The 25,352-nt window shown below is 43.9% G+C and overlaps 1 protein-coding gene across 2 annotated transcripts in view; it reads right to left on the bottom strand.

The window, feature by feature from the left end:
- Window positions 1–25,352, bottom strand: part of LOC118935932 (steryl-sulfatase) — a 461,597-nt gene that overhangs the window by 74,391 nt on the left and 361,854 nt on the right. For both annotated transcript variants that reach the window (XM_057495301.1, XM_036932588.2), the window contains exon 10: window positions 4,905–5,003. In XM_057495301.1, coding sequence (XP_057351284.1) covers window positions 4,905–5,003 — 99 coding nt within the window. The remainder of the gene's footprint in view (window positions 1–4,904; window positions 5,004–25,352) is intronic.

Below are 25,352 nucleotides of genomic sequence, written 5' to 3'. Positions count from 1 at the left end.
GCAGATTCCCAAATGTCACAGGAAAGCTCGGGGGAGCCACAAGCCTCACCCCCCACCTCTTGACACACCCCTCAGACACTCTCTCTCCAGCCTCCCCACATCACGCAGGATTGTGAGCCCCTGCAAGAACTGCCTGCCTTTCTCTGAGAGCCTTGTCCTGTCCCCCACAGAGCCCAGGACACATGCTGTGCATTTCAGGGCATTGTCATATCATCTCCATGCTTATGGAGGTCCATCCTGAAACAGCCGTGCGGAAAGCCTAGTTTCTGACCACTATACTGACTCTGTCTCCCTGCTCTGGCTCATCGTCCGCAGGGACAGAAGGAGCAGCCTCCTATTTCACTTCCTCTCTGACCCTGACTTCTGCAACATCATATCCTCTTGCCCGGCATGCCAAGAAGCCACCTCAGCCTTACGGGAGGCTATAGACCAAACGTTTCTGAGTCCCCAAAGCTCCATGTTGAAGCTTTTCCCCGTGTGATGGTATTTGCAGGTGGCGCCCTGTGCAGGTGATTCGGTGATGAGGATAGAGCCCTTGGAACGGATTAGTGCCTTATAGGGAACCTCACACTGTCCACTGCCCTTCCTGCCAGTGAGGCCTCGGTGAGAGGATAGCTGTCCACGGGAAGTGGGCTCCCACCAGACACCGAATCAGCCACTGTCTTGACCATAGACTTCAGCCTGAAGAGCCCTGAGAAATGCATGTCATTTCTGTAGTTCATACCCCCCTCCACCCCCCATACCACCTCTGGTACTCACTGGGACAGCAGGAACCCTCACCACGGAGGCACCACTATTTTCCCGGCACTGCTATTGGCGTTTATTATTCAAGTCATGTGGGGACCAGAGATTATTGCAAACAAAAAAGAATGTCCTTGTCACTCGCACTTTCTGTAGCAAGGGTGCAGAGAGGCAGCGCATGGAAGAACAGTCCGAGAGCATCTGGCCAATTTCAGGTGCAGGCATTTCTCTGCTCCTTCTTCAATATTTAATACCTGAGCCCTGGCCTAGCCAAATGTACCGGCTGGGGCAGTACGACCATACCCGCGCTGTCCCCACGCCAGCACAAGAAAGCCTTCCCAGGACAACACTCAAAAGGGCTTGGGTCAGAGGTCGGTTGGAGTCAAACCATTTGGCGCACGACCCAGCGTGGGACCCAATTATTCCCGCAGTTTCAAGGCCCTGAGGATTCTTCTGTTCTGACCAGCTGCAATACCTCAATTCGGGCTGTGGGCCTGGACGTTTTCTCTGGAAACACAGACGGGGCACTAAGGGAATTAGATACCGCTTCCCAGGGCAGCCCAGTGTGACCATCTGATAAAAAGACCAAGGGGGAGCGGCCCACCAGCAGTGGGGATCTTTTGTGACTCCAAGGAGCAGACAGACGGTGGCCCAGGGAGGCCTGTGGCTCGCTCACTGTGGACTGACCGTGCAACAGCGTCTGAACACCATACAGGCTCCGGACGGCCCTGCCTCCCTCCGGAGGGCCCCGCAAGCCGCACCGCGCTGCAGAGTCAGGCCGCCTCGCTCTGACCACAGCTGTGGCCTGGAGTTGAAGGTGGGCAGGGGGCACGGCACTCACACCGCAGGCCAGGGCTGGAGGGCTCTGCGCCCCAGTGACCCTGTGGCCGCCCCTCCCCACCTCAGCTGCCCCCGGCGCACGGTCCTCGCCACAAACCCAGTTCCAGACAACACGCACGTTCTCTGGAAGGCCGGCACTGCCCATTCGGTGTGAGTACAGGAGACTGGTGGCTCTCATTCTAACCGTAGCGCCCTGTGCACATAAAGTGCTGGCAGACAGCCACCCATGGTCTGCAACCCAGGCTTGGTCTGATCAAGTGAGGGATACGTATTTTACTGCATGTATTCAAACAACTTAGGGATGGATTTCCGGCTCTGCCACTTACTGGTTAGGTGACACCTTATAACTTCTCTAAGCTCTCCGAGTCTTTGCTGCCTTTGGCCTATAAAGGGGTATTTCACTGGGTGTTGTGAAAATTCAAAGGTTGCACATGTAAAAACACCTGGCATGCATATGTGTGTACTTGTGAATACAAACACATGTGCACACATATATGTAAATGTGTATCTACGCATGCATACATATATACATAACCATATATCCCTACATAGATTTACATACACATACAATCATATCTGTGTGTACATGTGTATATACATGTATATATTCAAGTAATATCAATTCATTTAAATTTCTTTTGTCTGGTTTTCAGTGAGGCAGGCTGTCTTCTGCCCTACTAGTCACAGGAAGTAGCCTTCCATTGCTATTTGTGGTGCAGATTTCTTGTGCTCTTTTTATTTGTTTGGAAAACATTTCTCTATTTCCTCCCTGGACATTGACCTGTGCCATAAACTCCTGTCACACCAGGTCAACCAGCTCCCCCGGTTATTTCCATTCTCACGGGGTGCATGTATTTTCCATCCATGGTTCACAGATTTATATAATGCGAGGCCTTCTGAATGTACAGTCACCCCTGAGCATCATACAGCATGTCCATCTATGGAGCAGTATAGCCTCTGCCGCTAGGATGAGTGTCAGCCCCTGCCACCCCTGGGGACACATGCATGCCCGTCTCTTTATTTATATCCCGTGCTTCAGTGCTTGCCCACCCCAGGCTCTAATTGTGCTTCCATCTCTATGCCCTGTATTTTGGGTCTTTTTTATCGGAGAACTATTGACTCTTCCCTCCATTGCCATCTGAGCAATGAGCCCTGGGGATGCGCCTGATTGCAGGCATGGTCCCCTGACAAAAGCATGCCGATGCTCACCTCCAGCCAGAGAGGGAAACAGATGCAAACAGGAGCGTGTGTGTGTGCGGGAGTGGAGCCACCACACATCTGTGCTCCACGTTTTCACTGCTTTGGGAACTCATCTCATGTTTAGGCTAAAATCTACAGAGGAAGCACTTTTGAGCACCTCTGTGTCAATTATTCTGCTATCAAACCACCCTAAGACCTTTCGTAAGGACCCACGTGGTTAGAGAGGCATGGTACGGCTCATCTGACCTGTCTGTCTCTCTGGAGGATGTACTGAAGGGACACGAGAGAAGTGACGAGATGGTCCAAAGAAGAAGGCAGCAAGCATTTTCCTGGAGGGCTGGGTCCCCTTCGGCTCTGTCAATGCCAAGGGGAGGCACGGGGGACTCATTGGTTAAAGCTTTCCAGTTGTGCGGGCTTTATTCTGCAGCAGACTGAGTCAGTGGATGCAAATGTACATTTCAGAGAGAGTGACAACATGCTGATTCCCTGGCTGGGCCACATTTTTCTTTTTCTTAGACTTCAGTCTTTATGTCACTACTGTTCTCAAAAAAAGGTCAGTGTAAGAGTCTGTTCTACGTCTCAGCAGCCAAAAACCCTGGTGCTCAGGTCACGTTCTGTTTCTTATTGTGTACCTTTTGTTCTTTTTGGCAGGAAAACCACTGTGATGTGGCTTCTCAACATTCTGCCCTTGGGGCAGGCAGCAATGGCTTCAACAGTGAGCCTGTTGTCGATGCACATGACCCTCACTCCCCACCGACCAAATGGGAGCTCTGGGTGATGGGTCCACGTCCTGAACTTTGAGAAACACTGAATTGAGGCATGGAAAGGACGTCCAATGTTGCAGATTTAGTCCAGTGGTTCTCAAGTTTGGCTACACATTCAAACTTGCATGTAGGTGATTTAATAAAAGATTGAGATGCAGATGGTCTAGAGAGGCATTGAGATTTTTTAAACTCAGTCAACTCCAGGCTTATGGACAGCCAAGATTGAGAACCACTGTTTTAAGTAGTATTCAGAAAACAAGAAATCCCTATCCTTTGAAAAATAGCAAATGCACAAGATATATATATATATATATATATAATATATATATTATATATATATAAAACTCATACACCCACACCCATATTTATACACGCACATGCATACTTTCTGGCAGGGAAATAAGCAACTGATCATGGATGATTGGAACTAAAAATGCAACTAGTATGAAACTCTACAGATTGCCTGGATCTGAAAGTCTTTGCAGAGAGAACACAGACACGACTGGGACAAGGTGGCACTTTAAAATTCCATGTCTGTTTACTCGTTAAGTGTGTAAGTGCTACATAAGCCTCTCCTACTCTGTATCTAAGCGTGTGACACCCACATACAGCAGGAGCTTGGAAGGAGCTGAGACTTCTCCCCACTTTGCTTGCAAGTCAACAAGGTAGCCCGCCAATTTCATGCATGTTGGAAGAAGACATGAGACCCTGGGTCTGAGATGGACCGATAATTATTGCTGACCTGGCATGGAACATGAGCCTCACCAGATTCTCACCAGCTCCCCTTTGTCCCCACACCCCAGGATGAAGCAGACGCACTCCAACGGTGCGTAGGTGCACTGTGGATTGTCACAGGACAGAATCCTGGAATCTCTAAGGAAAACAACCAGAATCTTTTATAATGGGCAGTGGACATTCGTGTCCTTTGCGCTGGCGGAAACTACGCTATTCTCTATCTTTCCAAACTGCCCACTATACAAACACCCTTGAAAAGATGGTCTGGAACAAACTAGATAGAGCATCATTGGCAAGGCCCACCAAAATGAGACCGACTTGACGGGAACTGCCACATCGCAAATCACACAAAAGATGTTCAGTGATACACGTGATGGCATTTCCACTGGGTGCCGCTAAGTCAAATTTCAGCTAGTTGAGCATTGCTTCCCGGGTCACTTCGATGAGAAACTCGGGTGCCGCCCAATACTAAGGCCAGTCAACACTCTTATCTAACAGAATCAGTTTTTACAGATGCTTTGCTTTCATGCAAATCTTTAAAGAAAGAAGTATAATTTCTCACTAACTTTATCAAGAATATATTGAGAATATTCAAACAGATTTCGACCAAGCTTATGTACTTACTGCTAAATGCAGATTGTAAAATCCTGGTTGACCAGAGACCAAAATGTGCCGAGATACTAGACAGCAGGGTGCTGGCTTTATCTTCCCTGTAACACATTTCTGGAGGAAAAAAAAAAATAGCACCCAAAAGTTATGGAGGATTGGGATTGCTGGAGTCAGTAATTAATTTCAATAGGTTAGGCAATCTAAAAAAAAAGTTCATAGAGAAAAAAAATTAGTCTAATGAAAAGTGGATTATATGTATACACTTTTCAATTAAGTCTTCTTAACAAATACTTTTGTCTGCATGTATCTAATCAAGCCAGAATTTTAAACACGAAAATATCAATGTATACTTCCATTGTGTCCATTAAATCATGTTTATAAATATAAATTTATTACCTATGCACTGACATTTAACATACTAACAAAGAGTACACAGTAAGGATTATATATTATGATAAGATACTGAAATTGAAAACTTAGCAAAATAGAAGGCGTTGGACCAATATAACCATCTTTCCATATATGGATTTGCTGCTGACTTAAAATGAAGACCAGCAGCGACCACTGACATCCGTTACCTGATAGTGATTTGCCAGGGGCTGCACCAAGCTTTTTGTGAAAATGGCCCCTTTAATTTTATCAAAACCTCCATGCCTGTACTATTATAGCCGTACCCGTTTCATGGATACGGAAGTAGAGGTTTAGAGAGTTTACGGAGTCCAGAAAGTCACACGACGCGTACAAGGTCCTGAAGGCAGCGACAGCCGACTTAGTGACATGCACACTTCAGCTCATTAAAAACATAAATAAGCAAAAGCTCAGACATGGCCCCCAAACACTTCTACCTCCATGGACAAAGCGATTATTTCATATTTCTTGCACCTAGGTGTACTTGAAGTCACCTCTTTCTATTATTCTTTACAGTGTATTGAAAAGTAATTAAGAGAAGATATCTAATTCTACAGTCTCTTGGATTTTCCAGTGTAAGCAGAGAAAACAGAAACACAAGCACATGTTCATCTGGTATCTCCCTTTACGAAAATGAAAATCTAAAAATGCACAATCTTGTGTTAGTTCGACGCACGTTATCTGCGATTCATTCTCGTCCCCACCCTTGTCATGGCTGCGTTCGCTCTTGCGTGAATACAGCTCCACTTTTGTGTTTGTCATTTAATCAGCATAAATATTTCCAATGCTGTACAAATTTAGGGAGTACCATTTTAGTGACTGTGTGATATTGCTATCCGTCTACACAACACTGGTGACTGGTGTTTTTACTCATTTACCTACTAACACAAGTTGTTTTTCATCCTCCTTTTCCTTCTTTTGGATTTTTCCAAAAATATATATTTAAAAACAGTATTTTAAAGATCTTTAAACATCTCCACCAAATGGCCCTTCGGAAGAGTTTAGCCAATAGACAATGTGTGACGATGCAACGTTCACTGCAAACTTAACGGCACGGCGCACAGACGTTCTTGTGCATCTCCACCCCCCAAATCTATTAAAGTAAAACAGATTCTCATTTTTTTTTTGTTGCGTATAAAACTAGCTGCCAGGAAAACCCTCTCAAACTAAGAAGAAATGCCGGTTCACTGTTGCCTGCAAGCTGGAGGGAAGGGACACAACTTGCCAAGCAGGCTAGGAAGGAAGACAAGACAGAGGACAATCCCCAGGGCTCCAGCGGCGGGGCCCCTCCATCCCCACGGCCATCACCTTCACTCAGCTTTGCCCCCAAAGCCTATCCATGTCCCCTTCCAACCAGAACTGACATCATCTCGACTCCTGCAGGCAACCTAAACTCTCTAGAGGAAATCCGATCTGCTCTAGCTGGAGCCACAAAGCTCTGCAGCACGCCCTGCCCCCAGGCCAGGTATCCTCCCCAGCCCCGCCTGCACCAGCTTCGTGCTGTCCCCGCTGGCCCAGGCCGCCCCTTCTGCAGGACCTGGGACTTAGGGACACTTCTCAGAGAAGGGACTGCAGCGCTTCTAAAACCTGACCCCATAGGCGTCCCCTGGGGACTCAGTAAAATGCAGATTCTGGGGCTGTAGGTCTGAGAGCCTGCATTTCCTACAAGCTCCAGGGAACACAGCCGCTCGTAGGGGTTTGTGGTCCAGACTCGGAGCCGCTAAGGCAGACACTGCTGATTCTCAAACTTGGCTGCAAGTTTTTATCACTTGCAATGGTTTCACATGCTCATTTAAACATCAGCAAACTGAGAAATTGTCATTCTTCCCAGGGGTCATTTTGTTCCTGGTGGAAGACTGCAAAGGTTTGGAGACATTTCTGGTTATCACAGGCAGGCGGGGCTGCTGGGTCACCGGCATCGGCAAGGTACATAGAGCCCAGGGACCCTGCCCCGCACCCCGCAGTGCACAGAAAGACCCACGAGCAGGTGCTGTGCAGCGTCAAGTATCAGTGGTGCCAACATGGAGAAATCTTTGGGGCGGCTCTTACTCCAAATGAAGCTTATATCTGCTGTTTACTAGTAAATTACAAAAATAACGGTGCAATACTTCACTGAGGCATATTTTAAATAATACATGTGAAAACATATTTAGTAAGAACTAAATGATGATAATTGGCCTTTTAGTTGCAACATAAATAGCAAGTAGCCCATTTAGTTCTAGTATCAGATACAAAGTGACAAGAGAGCAGAATTCACCGCCCCCCTCCCACCCCATTTTGGGAAAGTTTGGTGTATTGTAGCTTGAGATTGTTCTTACCTAAACCATGAAATTCCCCCAGGTAGATTTCTGAGAATAAATCATCCCACTGTGGTACTTTAAACATCAGGCTCCTTAAGACAGGCTTCTCTGCTTTGTAACATGTTATTCTTTGCGTAGTACAGTGTAGCTAAGTGCTTTCTAAGTGGTGTGTTTTATGACCTCCTTGAAAAGTAAACTATCCTACATCTGCAGGAAGAAATTGGAGGGTGGCTGGTACCACTGAATCATCAGAGATAAACTTAAGCACTCTGCAGAAACTTGCAGCTGAGGTTGCCTGGAGAAATACTAGGGCAGGGATTTTTATGAATTTTATTCCGTACGGTAGCTTATCTTTTATTTTCTATATTTCCTTTGTAGCTCTACAAAAATTTTCCACGGAAGGGGGAAAAAAATATATACTCAGCAGGCATTTTTACGGAAGCACAGAAACCAGATATATGTATAAAGCGAAGGGAAAGCATATTCGTTACCCAGAACTAAAGCTAAAATCCAAAGTCTGGAAAATGGTAATTATCTGTAAGTTTCATTAATGCCATTCTTTAGAATTTTATAGAAGAGTCTTCCATGTTGATTCAAACTGTTTACCCAGAGCTCTGCTTCAGTAAGAAAATATGACCATCAGGTTGTGATGCGTGTGTGCATATATTCACGTGTGCACGTATACACACACCTCCCTTGCAGGATGGACTTACACATGCAGAGGTCACGGGTAGAATTTTTGACATAAACGTGCTCTTAAGCGTAGTTCAGTGTGAGACAGAATCATAAACAGTCTGTCTGCCTTGATGACTGTCCTTCCCAATAGTTGAATTGATCAACTACTAATCAGGACTGGTTGCTCAATATTCAAAAGTGCTCCATGGCTCCCAGCAGAGACTCAGACTCCAACTGAGCATATTTAAATACTTCTAGAATAGCCTGTGTATAAAACAGATCCACACTTTGACGCCTCTCATGTTATTTTTTTTTGCATAAGAAATCAATTACATGCTGTATTTTATGTTTTCTTGTAAAATGGGTAAATGATGTCAGCTAACACCCCCCATTCTCCCCAACCCCGTCCGTCTGTGATGATTTGTGAAACACTAATATTAATTGAGCAAGTACTGTGAAAGACAGTGTACAATTACTGCACATGTCATCTTCAGGTATAATCTGTAGATTAAAAAAGTGGGAAATCTATTTCCCTCCCAGAAAGATACACAGTCAAGACTGGAACCAGGGTCTCACAACATATCCACCTCCCTCCTATCGCTGGGGATATCCCTTGATCTTTGCAGCCACATTATAATGCATAACATGATTGGAAACCTCTTCCAATCACTTCAGCTAATATATTGATTATGGAGATAGATGAGGCCAGAGGTCACAGCCAATATGGATGGAGGAGGTCGCTGAGACAACAGGATGAGTTAAATCACAGTAAGCTCCCAAATGGGAGACACCTGTCCCCACGTTCATATGTGTGATTCTGCACAATGACTGGACTGCACGAGCCCTCCCTGGTGTGCAGCTTTGGAATTTTTCTAAACTGGGAAGTCCTGACGGATCTGGGGATGGCCACATTTTAATAGTCTGTGCATGCTGACAAATCTCACCAGCATGCAACAGGTGTATAAAGATGTGTTCAGAGCTGCTGAGCAATGAGTTTGCGCTCCTCGCTCTGCCATCCTATGACTTCTCAGCCCAGTCACGTGCGAGGACACATTCTGAAACAGCCCGTAGACATCTCTGGTTACCAAATCAGTGCAGTGCGCACCACGAGGTCCCTGTATGCTTTTCTGATGTTGACGATGGAGAAGCTGCTCGTTGGTGCACTTTCTGGACCTCTGTGACTTAGACGTGATTCACTGGTCATAATTGCAAAAGTTATTTACTGTTTGACTTAATAATACAAGTTTATACCACATTAATAAAGTGTGTATGCGTTTATTTGGGGGCATTCTATCTTTAGGCCATTTTTAACTTAAAATGATTGTTTTAAATAAAATTGTTTGCTTCCCAAATATGTTTGAAAGGGCTTCCAAGCCCTTTATGTATCAACAGCTAGCTGCGTAGGACAGAATAGGTGTCCTTTATTGAAACAGCTGATCTAAGCCCTTTAACTGAGTGCTCAGCTCGTGAGCTCGCTGTCATCTCAGGCATTAGTAAAGACGTGCTCTGTCTTGAAGATCAGCAGCGTAAAGATGAGCACGGGGTGTCTGGCTAACAGGTGCAGGAGGAGACATTAGCAGGTGGGCTCAATTCCGGGCAGGCAGTCACATGAACACTCCCAAAGGCAAAGGGCCCAGCACTGGTTTTTAGGTGGAGAAACCACCCCAAGGGCATGGCCATCCAGGGGCCCGGCTAGACAGTGCCGTGTGCTCCGAGGTCTAAGGCAGCCCCAAGACCGAGCGTCGGAGGCCTGACCTGCTGTCACAGAGGAAAGTGCGTGCAGTACAAAGAAAAGCGAACATGTGATGATCTGCGTTAGCCTCAGCCGGCCACCTGAAAGCCCCTGCACGTGGGAGGAGGGTGCGGGAAGATAAGCGCATGCACCGGATCCCAGCCAGCATGCCAGCCCATACCCTAGGTGCAGATACAAGCTTCCATGGACAGAAAACATGTTTTCAGTGTTATTTCATATGAAGCTGCAAGGCTCAACCCTACAGACAGCAGATTCCAACACACACAGGACATAAAACATGTATGAGTGAAACTGCCATAGCCATTTACTGGAAGCAAATATACACAACGCATTAATGCAGCCGGCTTACTTCACCACCTGGTCCATGGATGTGTCAGGTGAGGTGCCCCTCTTCTGTGCTCCTATATCACATCGGCTTCCGTTTGCCTTTGTCCCCAAGAGTTCGATCACATGCTCCCAAAAAGCACTTGTATGCAACGTGTGTTTCTTATCCACTCGCCCAGACACACTAATTTGGCCATTTTACCCCATCATCACAGGAAGAAATACTCAAAGACCTCTCAGGATTCACAAGCATTTCAAGGACATGTTTTTAGGTAACTGCACTCTTCAATTCCTCTTTTGTTAATAAGCTGAGTAATAAGTCAAAACTTAAGTCTTCTCTAAAGGACTGATTTGTGTGCATATATGCTCAAAGCAATACAAAGAATTTGTGTAGTTGTGATTAAAAGAAGTATCTGGCTCTGGGACATTGCTTTTATAAATATTTTTTAACTTAAGGGGAAAAGTTGCTGCCCTGTAAGTAATTCTAGTCATGCTCAAGTCAGGATTTCACCTCCTACCTTTCTGGGGCCATCAGTGGATATATTAATAATCACAGCCGCCAGGCAGTGGCTGCCTGTTGGGGGGAGTAACTGCCAGAAATTAACAAGGTGTTTGTTCAAAACACGAAATCATGAGGTTTCAGTTAAATTGAGAGCGCAGCCAGGATACAAGTTCCTTACTGTGACAGAAATGAACACCTCATGCCATCATCACCTGATAATGTCCCTCAGTAAAATGTTATTACAACTCAACCTCCCTTTCATGAGAAGCCTGTTGAATTATTTGGAAAACAGACAAAATAGCAATAAGTTATTTTTTCCTTCATATCCCCATGCGTATAATAGAAATCTCAAAATAGTTTGAAATACCACTGCATGGAAGATGATAACGGTTAACCACGGGGAAAAAAAAAATCTGTAGTCTAAAAATTCACCTAAACTTTTATTAGCACTTGAGGAAGGGAAAGGGGAGAAAGAGTGAGTCCAATTTCTCAAATACACACTTGTCCTTTTAATCCGCATATGCTCATGTTTTTTTTTTCACATTGGGCATGGAAATTATAAAGTTTAGACCAGCACCTATAGTCCCTATGCCACAATATTAATTAGCTAGACACAGTATATATAATTTAGGGGATTTCCCCCCACCCCCTTTTTTTTTCTGAATAAGAATCCTTTGTTCTCAAAGTGTAGACTGTTATAATCACATATAAAACAGACAAGAGGAACTGAGCAGCTTTAGACCTTTTCACAGTAAAATGTCACCGAAGGCTCTTGCGACAGGGTCTGAGCAATTAGCCTGATGGCTCAGCCCTCAGTCGTTATTAAATCACGCCCGTGACCCCAACTCACACTTGAAGGAGCAGGTGCTTCTTTGAGACACCTGACGCCTTGGTGCTGCAAGACTGGATGCTGTTTGATCTCTACAATCTCGGCTGTCAGAATCCTTTCCTCCCGGTTTCTAGAGACTTGCCACGTGTGGGTTTCAGAGAAACAAAGGCCAGCAAAGCAAATCCTAAGCTTACCTTTACCCTTCCAGTTCTTTACTCTGTCCCATCGCTAGAAACACAGCGCACAATGAAGAAAACTGCTCCTGATCTAATCAATAGAAGAGGCTGAATTTCACTGGTTGCATTTTAATTAAGATAATGGTTACTTCAAAAGTCCATCAAATGCAAGCCTGCTATAGAATAAGAATGTTTCTAACATGCCCGAAGACCAACTGCCTCGTAAAACAAATACACACACCCAAAAGCACCCCAAACAAAGGAAACCAGAAACAGCTTCTTTCTAGGGAACATACATGTATTTTATGGGAACTGCTATGAACACATATGGCTGACAATTTAAGAAGGGTGTCTGGTGAATTTCTCACACCCACAAGTTACAACTGATAAGTTTCTATCTTCTACTTTGATACTACGGAGCCAGGTAGAACATGGGATGAAAAGTTGACATTTTCATCCATACATCCAGAGAATGAAATAGATCTGGGAACATGTCCATTTCCTGGGAAACAATAGCTTGGTTTAATTTAGATTTCTATAAATAACAAAACGCGCTGTTGTTCCCCCAAATTACATGAAATGTTAAGCCCCACAACTCCTTTGAAACCTTTCCACATGATTAGACTGGACTATCATGTCATTAGGGCTTTGAGCCTCTGAAATCCTAAGTTTCTGAGATTCAAAGGAGAGAGGGAGAGAGAAAAGAGACTTAAAAAAGTAAAATCATTTCACTAACCTTAAATACATGTTACAAATGTTATACCAAAGGAGCTTAAAGTACTGGGGTAGTTAGAATTCAGTGTCATGACTTTACATACACCCCCCCCCACACACGGTATATATACATATACACATACATGTGCATATATCTAACTATATCATATAATATCAACACAGGATATATATTACAAGTATATATTATAATATTCATATGTACTATACATGATATAGATGTATATAATACATACATGTACTAGTGGTTCCATTGTGTAGGGAACACCATTTTTACTAACGAGTACTTTGAAAGGACCATAAACTAAAGAGCTAGTCCAACTTGACCAATTTAATTAGTCCCCTTGTAACTAGACACCAAATTCATGAAAACCGAGTCTGATTCATTATAGTTCCTGACCAGTTGGCACCACCACCGCCTGTCATGAAGGTCAGAAGGCACCACTAGCCCAGTCGGTCCTCCTCCTCCACGCTGCGACCCTCCCTGTGGTCCCCAGGGTGTTCTTCAAATCCCATCGACTCCTGGGATAGTTGGAGAAGGAATTTCAGACGTAAACCCTCCTGCTACTGACCAGGAGGCGAGCTGGGATAGGTACGATAAACAGCCATTTGGTTATTCACGGAGAAGTTCTTGCAACATAATTTCCCCTAAGATTGGCTGACAGCAAGAGGCTTTTCCTTCACCTCATCCATATTAATGACAAAACCACGGCTGCACGCATTTATCGAGATAAGCAAATGAAAACACCCTAAGAGAAGTTCTCATAATTTGTCTCATCTCTCCAATAAAAAAAAAAAAAAACCCTCATGAACTACGTTATTCAATGGGCAGGATCTACTAAAAAGAGCTCCCCCATGACAACGTTCTGAAACAGGGATCTTCAAGCACAGGATAATCATTATTCTGTGACAGGGATCTTAAATTCTCGCGTCTGCAAGAATGTCTAAATACCGCATTACAAACGAGTGATTGAGAATCAGAAAATCCAGGAGAAATAAAGTCCGGCAGAAATCACTTTTCCAAACTGAAGTCACTCATACCTTATCTTCCATTGCATATTTTTTTAGAGGCCAGTTAATGGTTTTCACGCCTCAATCCCCTTTTCGAAATACAATCCTATTTTCATTTAAAGATCCCAATAAGATGAAGTCAAATGTATTTGGAATTTCTCCCTTATTATTTTTTTAATGGAAATACTTAAGAGTACCGCAAGTGAAATCCTTTGTGGGTGCCCTTCTTTATGATTCGTTCCTACAGTGCCAAGGATCCGAAACAAGATCAAGAAACCTATTCTTTGCAGTAAAATATTGAAATGATCATGAGATTTATTTACTCCATGTTGACAGCCGTGATCAATTTGCATAAAATGAATGCCTTTTGTGTCTTTGTCATTGAGAGAGCCTATATGGTTCTAAATAGCTGTAGGTTTTATTCCTGGGGTTCCAAATGAAGAGAGAGAAAAAAAGATTATTTAGCCTCTAATAGGAAGTGTCAGTCCCTCTCCAGGGGATTTCCATGTTGCTGTGACAATCTCTGTTTCTCCCAGGAAACAAATTGGGAGAAAGGTGGCCTCAAAAAGAAATGAGCCGCGTCTGTAGCTTCCATTATACATCCTGGATAGAGTACACAAATGTGAGCTCTGAAACAATTATCTAAACCTGTTCGACTTGTTTGTAGCAACTCTCACTCTGTATCTTTAGGATCTGCTCGCCTTAAATATGGAGAATGTTCTGGAATATTACCATTACTAAGCACTCTAATGTCTCCAATTCCTTTATAAACTTTAATGGCTTTTCTTAAGTCCACATCCCAACTTGTCCCTGTGCTATATGGTGGGAGCCTTAAATTGCATGAGAAATACTCACGTTAATGATGTCCAAATATTAAATTGATCTGTCAGGGCTCAGTGAAGCCGTGAAATGAGTCTGGTGATTTGGACCCGCTCCCTCCCTGGGATATTTTAGTGCCGTGAACGACTCTTAATTCCAACATATAATAGGTATACTGTATCTGAAAAAACTTCCATCTTTATTCAGCAGGCAAGTGGAATGCTAATTTCTGTGCAGTCAAGAGTCCGGTACATAGTGTTATATAAAACAAAGTGCTGTTCAGCTCCATTATAAATTCTCCAGCACCTGAATTACCCCTGCCGACTGTCAGATTGGGCATGCCTGCATCCTTACACAATTAGCACGTCTCACAACACACAGACTGGGGAGTCTGCAATGTCACTGATGAGACCCATCTAAAGCAGAGGTGTCTGTGACCTGTCATGGCAACAAGACTTTGATGAGGAACACACTTAATACTAAGAAACGTTTGTGAAGATAGGAAAGAAATAGTCAGATTTTCCTGGCTTTTCTTGAGAACATGACAATGCTCTAAATATAGTTTCTTAACATGTACTGTGTCTACTATTCATTCGTTGGTTCGTCAGAGAAAATAATTATACCCAAAGGAAAAACAAAAACATGTGAGCTAAGTAACATCACCCACATATTATCCTGAAAGGTGCATTCCAACCTATTTTAGTTTAAAGTTTTTGACCCACTTAAATTATTTAAATGCATCACATTTAAATGTCTGAATTCATTCTTTGTCTAGTTGTGATTGCCAAATTTAAACGTATCAAAATAAATGACATACCTTATAAACTAAATTGGTGGAATACCTACATTGAAGAGATGGCTGATTTTCAGAACTAAATGCTCACTTAGAACCATCTAATTTGATTTGCCAGAATCCTGCAGGTCTTCCTAAAACCCCCAAACCATTCATCATCCTGTACTCTAAGAGCTGTTTTCTAACAAATCATGCATTATTGAGAAAAATATATCTGAGACTCCATATACCAAGGGAGTTTTTATAATAGCTTAGGATTACTGTTATTACTGTTGTCTGCAAATAGAAGACTTGAGCAGTTGTTGGATGCATTGATTAAACACGAGCAAACACAGGTGAGTTCCTTTGCCTGAATCTGTGCCCGGTGTGTATGCCAACCTATGGCAAACAGATTCAAGCTCATTCTCTCCAGACCACATTGTGACACTTTTCCTCCCATACCTGTCCCCAAGAATGTCAACTCCCTGACACTAGCTCCTATTTATTTGTGCATTTTACCCCCATGTAGATAGATCTATTGCCATGAAAGAATCCTACACGACCTCACCCATACCCAGTGGAGTCTACAGACTGGCTCACTCATACCCAGTAAAGTATATAAACTAGTTCCCGCATACCTATAGATGTTTACCCATACCCAAAATGTTTATCAGGTAGTCATTGCTCTAGGCATCGAATTATTTAAGGAAATTCTTCCTACATGGCAAGCAATTTTATTAAAGGAAGAAAAGATTCCATACACTATTAGATTAATATGAGCCACAACCATTGTCCTAAGACTCTTCTGAAAGCCACCTGGGGGTTCCTTGGTGCCCAGGGCTCATGCAAATAGAAGCGCCGGGGCCTCTGGTGAGGGGCCTAGTGGGCATCTTTGCCCCTGTCTCCATTTTCCCTCACACGCAGAGCAAGTTGGCAACATGCTCCCTTTGGCTTACAGAACGCTCTGTCTGGACTAAATGCATTGCTCAATATTAGTGTTTATTTCACAGCAGTTCCTAATGGAATTCTACCCTGCTTTCTCTACGTGGTTTTCAATGTCTTTTTCTATTTATTTAACCATCAGGCAAAAAATGAGTACATTGCTTTCATTGCTTTCGTTTTATTACTTAACAATTTAACTGAGTTTCTCCTGTGTCAGGAACCAGCCTAGTATCGGCGATAATGATGAGAGCGAGTGGTATATTATCTATGTGTGCCAAGACTTGGTTAATATCTGGGAAAACACTGAATTAATAATAAAATAAGAGTAATAACACCAAAGATAATGATGATAGTACTTACCGAACATTTCTTAAACAGTAGGCACTGTGAAAGGCATTAGAAATACAATTATGAAAAAGCTCCAGTTATTTTTGGAAAATGGTGTGAATACAAACTGCAATTGTATTAATCAATAATCAGTGTTCTTTTGGAAATAGTATTAAACTTAAAAGTCTCACATTGAGCATATTTATATTTTTCTTACCTCTGCCTCCGGCTTTTGCCTATGCAGACAGACCGAGGTCTGCCCTCTGGAACCCAGCGGGGTGAGCGCGTTTCCTTGCACCATGTGACTTTCAAATATTTCCACAGCAGGATCACGTCTTTCCTAGATGAGCCCTCTCCCCCTGTCCCGGTGTTTCCTAAATAGCAGTTCCAAGGCACCTCACCTGATGGGTGGGGGTTTCCTAGTTAGTCCTTATTTAGACACAATTACCTTTAAATACTGGGGCAAAGAAAGGAGCTGAGAACTTGAACCAAAAAGGGTGTGACTAAAGTGAGTAACCTGGAGATTTCATGCCCACGAAGGAGAGAAGCGTGGCCGCTCGAGACGGCTGATAGCCTGGCTCCTGCGAATAGACCTAGGACCTCCCCGCAGACGCTTTGCCAGAGCCCAGATGCAGACGTCCATCCCACCAACGTCTCTCCTTCAGGGTGAATCTAACAAAAATCAGAGGAGCCAGCGATGGAGGCTGTCTGTGGGCAGGGAAATGGCCAAGTTTCTATTCCAGGCATGTACCTGCACTGAGCAACTAGCATGCTCTGGAAACAAGATGTGGGGTTCCTTAGCAAAACACTGCAAATGGGACCGGAGAAATCCCCGTAAGCCCGTGTCACCCGTTCATAATTTTAATGGGTGTGTATATATTAGTATAGCGAATCATTCATCCGGCTGATGGCAGTCAGAAAAAAGTGGAATTTAAGCTGTCTGGGTGGATACCAATGAAGAAGTGCCCAAATCCTGACATGCTGATAGCAAAGACATAGAATGACTCAGAAGTAAGTCCTTGATTAATATGTGGTGAGAAAGAGGTATTGACTAGAAAAAAGAAACAGTGATAATTGTGAGTTCTTTGGATGCTACCTTGGAAAGCTGGTGATCTGGGACCTCCTCTATTTTTCATATCTACCTGTAAATGTGAGTTCAGGCAATGATTCAAAGATGAATTGCTCTGTCACCTGGCCCACTTACAGTCCTGCTTCTGCAATAAGCCTCATGGATGTGCCAAGCACCGATTCAGCACTCTGTTATATTCTGTCGGATCTTTGGAAATGGACTCTGCAGGCAATGGAGGGGGAGATTCATGTCTTTGGCTCATGCACTGCAAGATCCCCTTCAGCTGTCTCCTTGCCTCTGCGCGGCATGACTGATGGGGATGGTAAACAGGCTTCTCTGTTCTTCATTGCGCTTCATGCTGTTGGGTCCCAGAAATGGTTCACTAGCAGTTTCCTTTATCTACTTGAAGGTTGACGATCAGGCCAGAGACACAGGAGTGTGTGGGGAATGACCCAGGTTCTATGAGTCTAGGGCAGCATGTCATTTTTGAAGGGGTCTCTGGGATTCACTTCAAGTCAGGACACCTGCTTCTTTCCAGGACGTACAGAGTCAACCTTCAAACTTAAAAGGACGATTGCCCATTTCACTTTCTCACAGCCTTCCAGCTGGGGTCCGTGTACATCACATCCAATCTCCTTTTGGATTCATAATCTCTTAGGGCGCTGTGCTTAACTCTCTCATGTGCCTAATAGGAACGGGTGTCAGGAAATCGAGTAAACTTCTACCAGAAGGATTCATGGGTTATGCTGATGTGAAGCATCCTGAGATCATTTTCAAACACCCCAAGGAAGTGATAGGTCAGAGTGTCCATCAACTCAAAACTGAGGGAAATTTCAATGTTGCACATTTTTAAGAGACCAGAAAACACACTTTTCCTCTATTCAAGAGACTGTTACTTTTATTCTATCAGCATATTTCCAACCTACTAAGTGGGGTCGTTTAATACAATCTTGTTTATGTCAGACACCTGAGCACACTATCCTATCACCTCCCAGCACAACAAGGATTCAAAAACATCGGCATCTATCGCAGGAATTCTGAGGGTGCAAATGAGAACGGGGATGCTTTACTGAAATGTTTTGTTTATCTGAGAGTTCATTGTGTAGCTTCCTCTGTCAGACACAATGAAATAACACCTTGTTTTCTTTTCAGGAAAAAAAAACACAAAAAAACCTATTTGGTTTCTGTGAAATAATTTCCAAATGAGTTTGTGGTTCTCCCTTAAATGTCAAGAAGAAGAAAGATTGGCAGACAGTACACCAAAACATTAACACTCTAAAAGAGAGATTTTTTCTCACTGGGATTGTCACTTTATATAATATACCAACGTTGGTGACTTCCTATTTCCCAAAGTCTTCATGTGCCTCCAAAAATCATTACTCTGGGAGCATCAGCAACTTTGCATGATCCCTGATAACTTGTATGATTCATCAGCATAACAGGATACCGGGCCAGACAATCTCTTTTCCCCAGGTGTGTTCACATCGTGCTTCAAATGAGACACCCAGTCCCTGTCCTTCTTCTTCTGATCTCTGGAGCATGACAAGTCCCGTTGGATGAAGTAAAAAATAATCATCTGGCCCATTTTCAAAAAGAGGCTACCCTCTATGTCACAAGTTTTGTGATTCACTACTGCATAGCTCATCATTCTCAGTAAACTGCTGCTCCCAAGTTCTCAGGCTGATATAAGCAGCAAGCAGTCTTAATAATAATAACTATAATTTATTGAATAGTTAAATATCTGCCAGGTGCTCTGCTAAGCATTCTCAATATACCATTTGATTTAATTCTCTAAGCAACCCTCTTATGGAAGTAATCTTAATAACCACATTTCTTTTTTTTTATGAGAATGCTGATGCTTAGAGAATTTAAGGATTGTATTCACATTCCCCCAAACTAACCAACCATCATGCTAGGATTTGAACACAGGGCTCCTTTGCCCCAAATGCAGCCATGCAAAATGTGGTTGGACTCTATAGCCAGTGCCCATTATACCGCTTTATCTTTCTACCAAGAACATAGGGTCCAAAAACACAGGTCATCTATAGGTTGTGATTATTCAGTGAATTTCCTGGTGTTACTAAGGGTATTTGAAGAGTGTTCAAAGGTTTCCCTGGTTTATTAATTTCATCCCTATGGCACCTGGATGACTGAACTCAAACACACCTCAAAATCGAGTCTGTGAGCCTGCTTACCATCCTGGTGTCACATAGTTCTTATAATTATTAACATGTTAACATGAGAGGGACAGAGGATACCATGGGATTAGCATGACTGAAGCTTATTGATTCAACTGAGAGATGGATGGATCCCATGTCCCTAAGTATGGCACTATGTAACACCCACATACTCCTCCCGTTTTTAGTGGGGTGATTTCAACACACTGCTGATATGTCAACAATTGTCATGAGCAACCGTTACACAAGGGCACACTTAAGAAAAGATCGGTTACCTGGTTCTATCGTAATGCTGCACACCAAACCTCCCTCGCCTCCGTGCCTTAAAATAAAATGCCGTTATTTCACCCGTGTGGCATGGGTTGGACACCGAGATTGTGTCCACGTGGGCACGGGTTTGGCTTCTCTGTTGCATTCACTCCCACAGCCCACAGCTGTCTGGCTGTCGGCAGAGATAAGGGCACCGTGGATGTCCCCTCTGCATGCAAGCTAGCTCAGGCATGCTCCCCGGCTGGGGCGGGCAGTGGCAGCATTGCTTAGAGCAGATGTTTCTCACCACTGAACTCAACTAGAGCACATGCTACTCAGGGTGCCCCTCACATCTGCTTCATCCTGGCAGTTGCCTGGGGAGACCATAATGCTCAAAACTGGAACTTCCCAGGCACGGGGCTGTTGTGTTTTTATACTGGCAACGATCAGTGGGTAACTGACGCACAATATTTTCTAAGCCAAGATGGTATCTTCTTGCTTTAAGTCACAGAAATAAGCTTCCAAATGAGTAATTGCATGCACCGTTGAACAGTTACCATTTCATGAGCTAAATCTTGATAAAGTTTGGGTGTTTATACACAGTTGGGCATGACTTTCCATCATGACAGCTTTGTAAATAAAGATCTTCTCAAGAATAGAACACCAGTTCTGTAACTCTCAGAATAATTCTATTAATGGCATCCATGGAGAAACTGTGCAATGCTAAATCTGGTATGCAAGTTGTGATACCACCACAATAGGAATTATAGATATGTTGGAAAAAATGATAGATATGTTGGACGTGTTGTTTACGGTTAAGTGACGTGTGGATCTTGCATATTCATTATATTTTCTAAGTTGGTTCCTTTATCAAAATATGTCCCCCGAAATCCTCACCCCTGTCATCTTAGACTAACTCCCTTTGAGTACTCATTCAATGTATTTTTCAGATTCAAGACAGATAAAAATGGTTATTTTGTATCTTCTTTAACTACCTGCTATGTAAGCTATCCATGAGACAAATCCCTCTTGACATTTCACGTCAGGAAAAAATTTGTTTATCTAATATGTTTGCTTCCTTTATCAGATTAAAAAATAATAATTTTGAGCCTTATCTTTCCCCCAAAAGAACAGAGTAAATGTTAGCACATCAATTCAGTTGCTACATTAGCTTAGGTTTCAATTTAGTGTAATAATCTTTTCCCAGCCTTTGCATAGATATAGTCTGAGATGAATCCCCTGGTTATATTTGGACGGGGGCAGTATTCTCTCAGTTTTGCTGCACAGTCGTGCATTCAAAATTTCATGGCTTTAAACAGGCATGCTTATTTTTTCATGACCCTGTGGGGTTGATGCCTTGGGTAGGACTCGGCAGAGATGGCTCATCTCAATTGCTTGTGGCCTCTCTGGGATCAATCATATTTCTGGGCCCTTTGCAGAGATGGTCAAAGGGGCTGTGCCCCAGCTGCAGATGTCCTTACCTCCTCCAAGAGGCTAGCCGGGGCTTGTTTACATTACAGCAGGGTTCCAAGAAAGCAGAAGTGGAAACTAAGTTGCTTCCAGAAGGGGAGGCACAGAATCCTAACAGTGTCACTTGGTTGCTTTCTATCAGGCAAAGGAAAACCAACGGCCTGTCCCCGTGGAAGGGGTGAAGAAAAAAGACTCCATGCCCTGAAGTGCAAATACTGTAACCATCTTTAATCCACCACAGCAATGGAGAGAGTAAAGTCTAAGTGATTTGCCCCTGTAGGCAATCTTTGGTACAAACCAAAATATGTTTGTCACAACAGAATGATTATTTTCCACTCAAGGAAATGAAAATCCAGACTCCTTCGGTGGCAGTTCAAATATAAAAATAATTCTTGTATATTTCAAATGGATACAAGATTCATCAGTTAAGGAAACATCAGAGATTTCATAGTATAAATGAGTTATAGAGTCAGCGAAGCAAAATTTAATTGCAATATATTGACACAGCTTATGACATCCTCTCAAAATCCTTAGAAGAGTGAATTGAATTATAACCTTCGTATGATTTAAAATGAGTTTTTATCTTGTTTTCTCTTATGCTTTCCTTTTCCATTAATGCTACACAGGTTTTTAAATAAGTAATGCGTGTGTGTGTGTGTGTGTGTGTGTGTGTGTGTGTGTATGCATGTCTATTCCCAAGTTATATTTATAAGATGTAGCATTAGCAGTACCAAAAGAATTATTAAAAATCAAACAGATAATTATCTCAAAGCCATCTTTTATTTATGTTTTTCTAGCAGCTATCTGCCTAGGAAAAAAAACAGGTCTGGATATAAATAGAACAAAATTTTAAACGAACAAATTTAGTCATTGGAATTTAAGGAGCACAGAAATATAAGTTTATAGACTTGTTTCTTATTAAATATGCCTTTCCAGGATTTTTTTGAATTTGACTGAAGGACAAATAGTAATTTGCCTTTTTATGTAATTTCAGTGTTGCACAATCTTCTCAAAGATAAATAAGAAAATCATCACAAAGGCAACGTTGGAAAGCAGGTATGTCCCTCCATCTCTTCTTACCTGCACCTCCATTCAACAGCTGTATGGATATAATTACAGCTTTTTATCTGAAGTGATGCCGTTCCTGGCAGAGAAGTGCAAAGACATTAGAGCCGTCTTGACAGAAAGGCCTTTTTGCAAAGAGGAGCAGAAGAAACCGCATTCTCAAATGACTCCGATAGAAGATGGGGTTCAGCGGGGAGTGTTCAGGTCAAGGACTTGGAGGTTCAGTCAGACCGGCAAGGTGGGAAGGGATTGTTCTACTAAGCTAATGACAGGGCCACCGCCAGAGAGCAATCTCCGTGATCCCTGTCTGATGTCCCGGGTCCCTTTGTGAGCCGGTGCACAGAAGAACAGCTATTACGGAGTCCGCCTTCCTGTCCTTTCTCCGCAGATGCCCTATTTCACCATGAACCCAGGGCTTCCATTACTGTCATAAAGGAGCCCGTTAAATGACAGCTGAGCGTCAGAATGTGACCACGAGGAGGTGCAGAGCTTTCCTGAGGATGCACGGCATGCTCCTCCTTCCACAGGACTGAGAAAACCATTCTGGGAAAACGCCCCAGCAGTGTAGGGTGTTAGCTATTCTAAGCATCCAGCCTTTGCCACAGGTCCACGTTGAATGACATACAGGAAAAGATGGTGACAGCTGACGGAGGGCCCTACTGCTGGTCATCGCGTCGCATGATGTGACCCAGTACTGCATATGCTCCAGCACCACGAATGGGAGGTGGCACGTGGGTGGGCTCTCAGGCCCTCGGATCTGGATGGACCCTCATGTGTGGCAAGGTGTTACCCACCTCACGGAGCCCCCGCCGCGGGGACCATGCTGGTTCATGGACACGTGCAATGCTGTCCGTCACAGCGACTGAGATTTCTCGGTCACGTAGCTGAATGCAGAGTTGCATTTTTCGAATGTGCATCACAAAGCTTGGTGGATCCTAAAATCAGCCGCGGGGCTTGCAGTGAGCCGTCTGCACAATGGGGGGCCAGCTTAGGCCTGCAGAGCGTAGCCCGCACCACCCTCTCTAGACGGTGATTTTTCACACTTGGCATCCAGAGGCCGCAGGTGTGCAGGAAAAGGACAGGGAGACACACAGAATCCAGCCTCTTCTAACCCTCCCTTCTCAGCCCCATGAGGTCCAGCCGCTTCCCTCGTTTTGTCCGTTTGGCACAGCGAGTCCTCAGCAGAGCAGCTGACGCTTTCCGCGTGGAGGCGCGTAACCATGGAATCCATTTTATGTTGATAAAAACTGCCTTCTAGGAAGTTGTCTTGGTCAGCTCACAGCAAAATACCGATAAGGACACCAGGCCCGTGGGATCAGGGTCCATCCACCCTAAGGACCTCATTTCACTTTAATTTCATCTTTAAGATCCTATGTCCAAATACAGTCACACGATGCATTGACAAGAGGGATCAGAGATTCAGTGCATGGATTTTGTGGGGACGTGATTCAGCCCATCACAGAACTTTCCTTCCACAACAGCATTTCAGCCTAATTCCACATCATTAGCATTTTCCGCTGTTAGAAGTCTTCTCTGCCAGCTCCCACACTACCACCACGACATTCAAGGTCGGGTTTCAGGGTCCAGACGGGTTCCTCTGAGGTCCATCCTCTGATGTGTCACATCCCTCACTGGCTGCATGTATGGTCCAAGTTCACGAGGGTTTGGTGCTCTCCGCAAAGCAGCCTGGAACCAGAGTTCCTGGTCTGTCCCCAGCTGGTGGCCGCATAGCACATACTTCGAGGGACTTTTTTGGTTTTTTTTGCTCAATGCCATACCGCAGCCATAAAGATGGAGGGGTCCCCCCGTCCCACCCCCATACCCCCATGCCATCCTCTCTGCTGAATCCCTGAGCTGTGGATCCTGCAGCACATGCAGAATGCATCTCTCTCTTTCTCTGGACTGGAGAACTCCCTGCACAGCAGACAGAGATGCAGACGGTGGAATAAAAATCCCTTATTATGTTTCATAGCAAGTTCAAAATCTGAAAGTGATTTACCCTGCATTTGTATAGTTTTTCTTTTGGGAGAACAAGGCAGAAATCTGCATGAGCAACAACAACAAGGCAGAAATCTGCATGGATTGTTGATTAAACCTCATAATCCAAATTTAAGTTTTTTGTTTAAATCACTTTGTATTTTTAAAGTCCTAATTCCTTTACAGCTTTATCTGGTGTAGTTTCTTTTCCTCTGCCATTGGAAAAACAACTTCATCTGGGCCACGTTGGTGCTGAGGGTCCCATAGCCATGTCAGAGACCCCACACTGTACTTCTGGCATTGATTCATTTTAGTTGGGAACCTCTGAGGCTGATACCACTAGAAATAAATCTATACAATTGTATTGTTTTCCAGCTCACATTTTCTTCTGGCTTTTCCTCAAGGAGGCAGCAATGTATTATGGAAAGGACCTTGGTTCCGGAACTTGGAGCTGGGGGACCTTATCTGGCTATTTAGCCTCCTTGACCCTCAGTCACCTGTATGATGGGGAGAGTGATAACTAACAGAAAGCAAGTGCTGAGAATTTACCACAGGAAGTCACCATATTATGATTTCCACTGGCATTTCATCTTCACTGCATTGAATCCTCACAAATACTATGTGAAGCAGATGTAATCATTATCACCGTCTTACAGATAAAGAAGCTGAGACTTCAGGAGGTCAAGTCCCACACCTGAGCTCTCCAGTTAGAAACAGGCAGAGCTGAGGTCTCAGTGGACAGTTGCCTGGTTCCTGAATTCTGTCTGCAGGATCAGGAGATCCACAGGGTATTGATGACGCTCTTGACACAGGAGAGGCTCTGCAGAGGTGGTGGGTGGCATCATCACGAACACACGGGACGGGGCTGCCCATCTTGTACCTGGAG

Source organism: Manis pentadactyla, chromosome X (assembly GCF_030020395.1).
Source record: "Manis pentadactyla isolate mManPen7 chromosome X, mManPen7.hap1, whole genome shotgun sequence".
Taxonomy (NCBI): domain Eukaryota; kingdom Metazoa; phylum Chordata; class Mammalia; order Pholidota; family Manidae; genus Manis; species Manis pentadactyla.
Note: the sequence above shows the minus strand (reverse complement) of the source record. Positions and strands in the feature narration are given on the sequence as shown.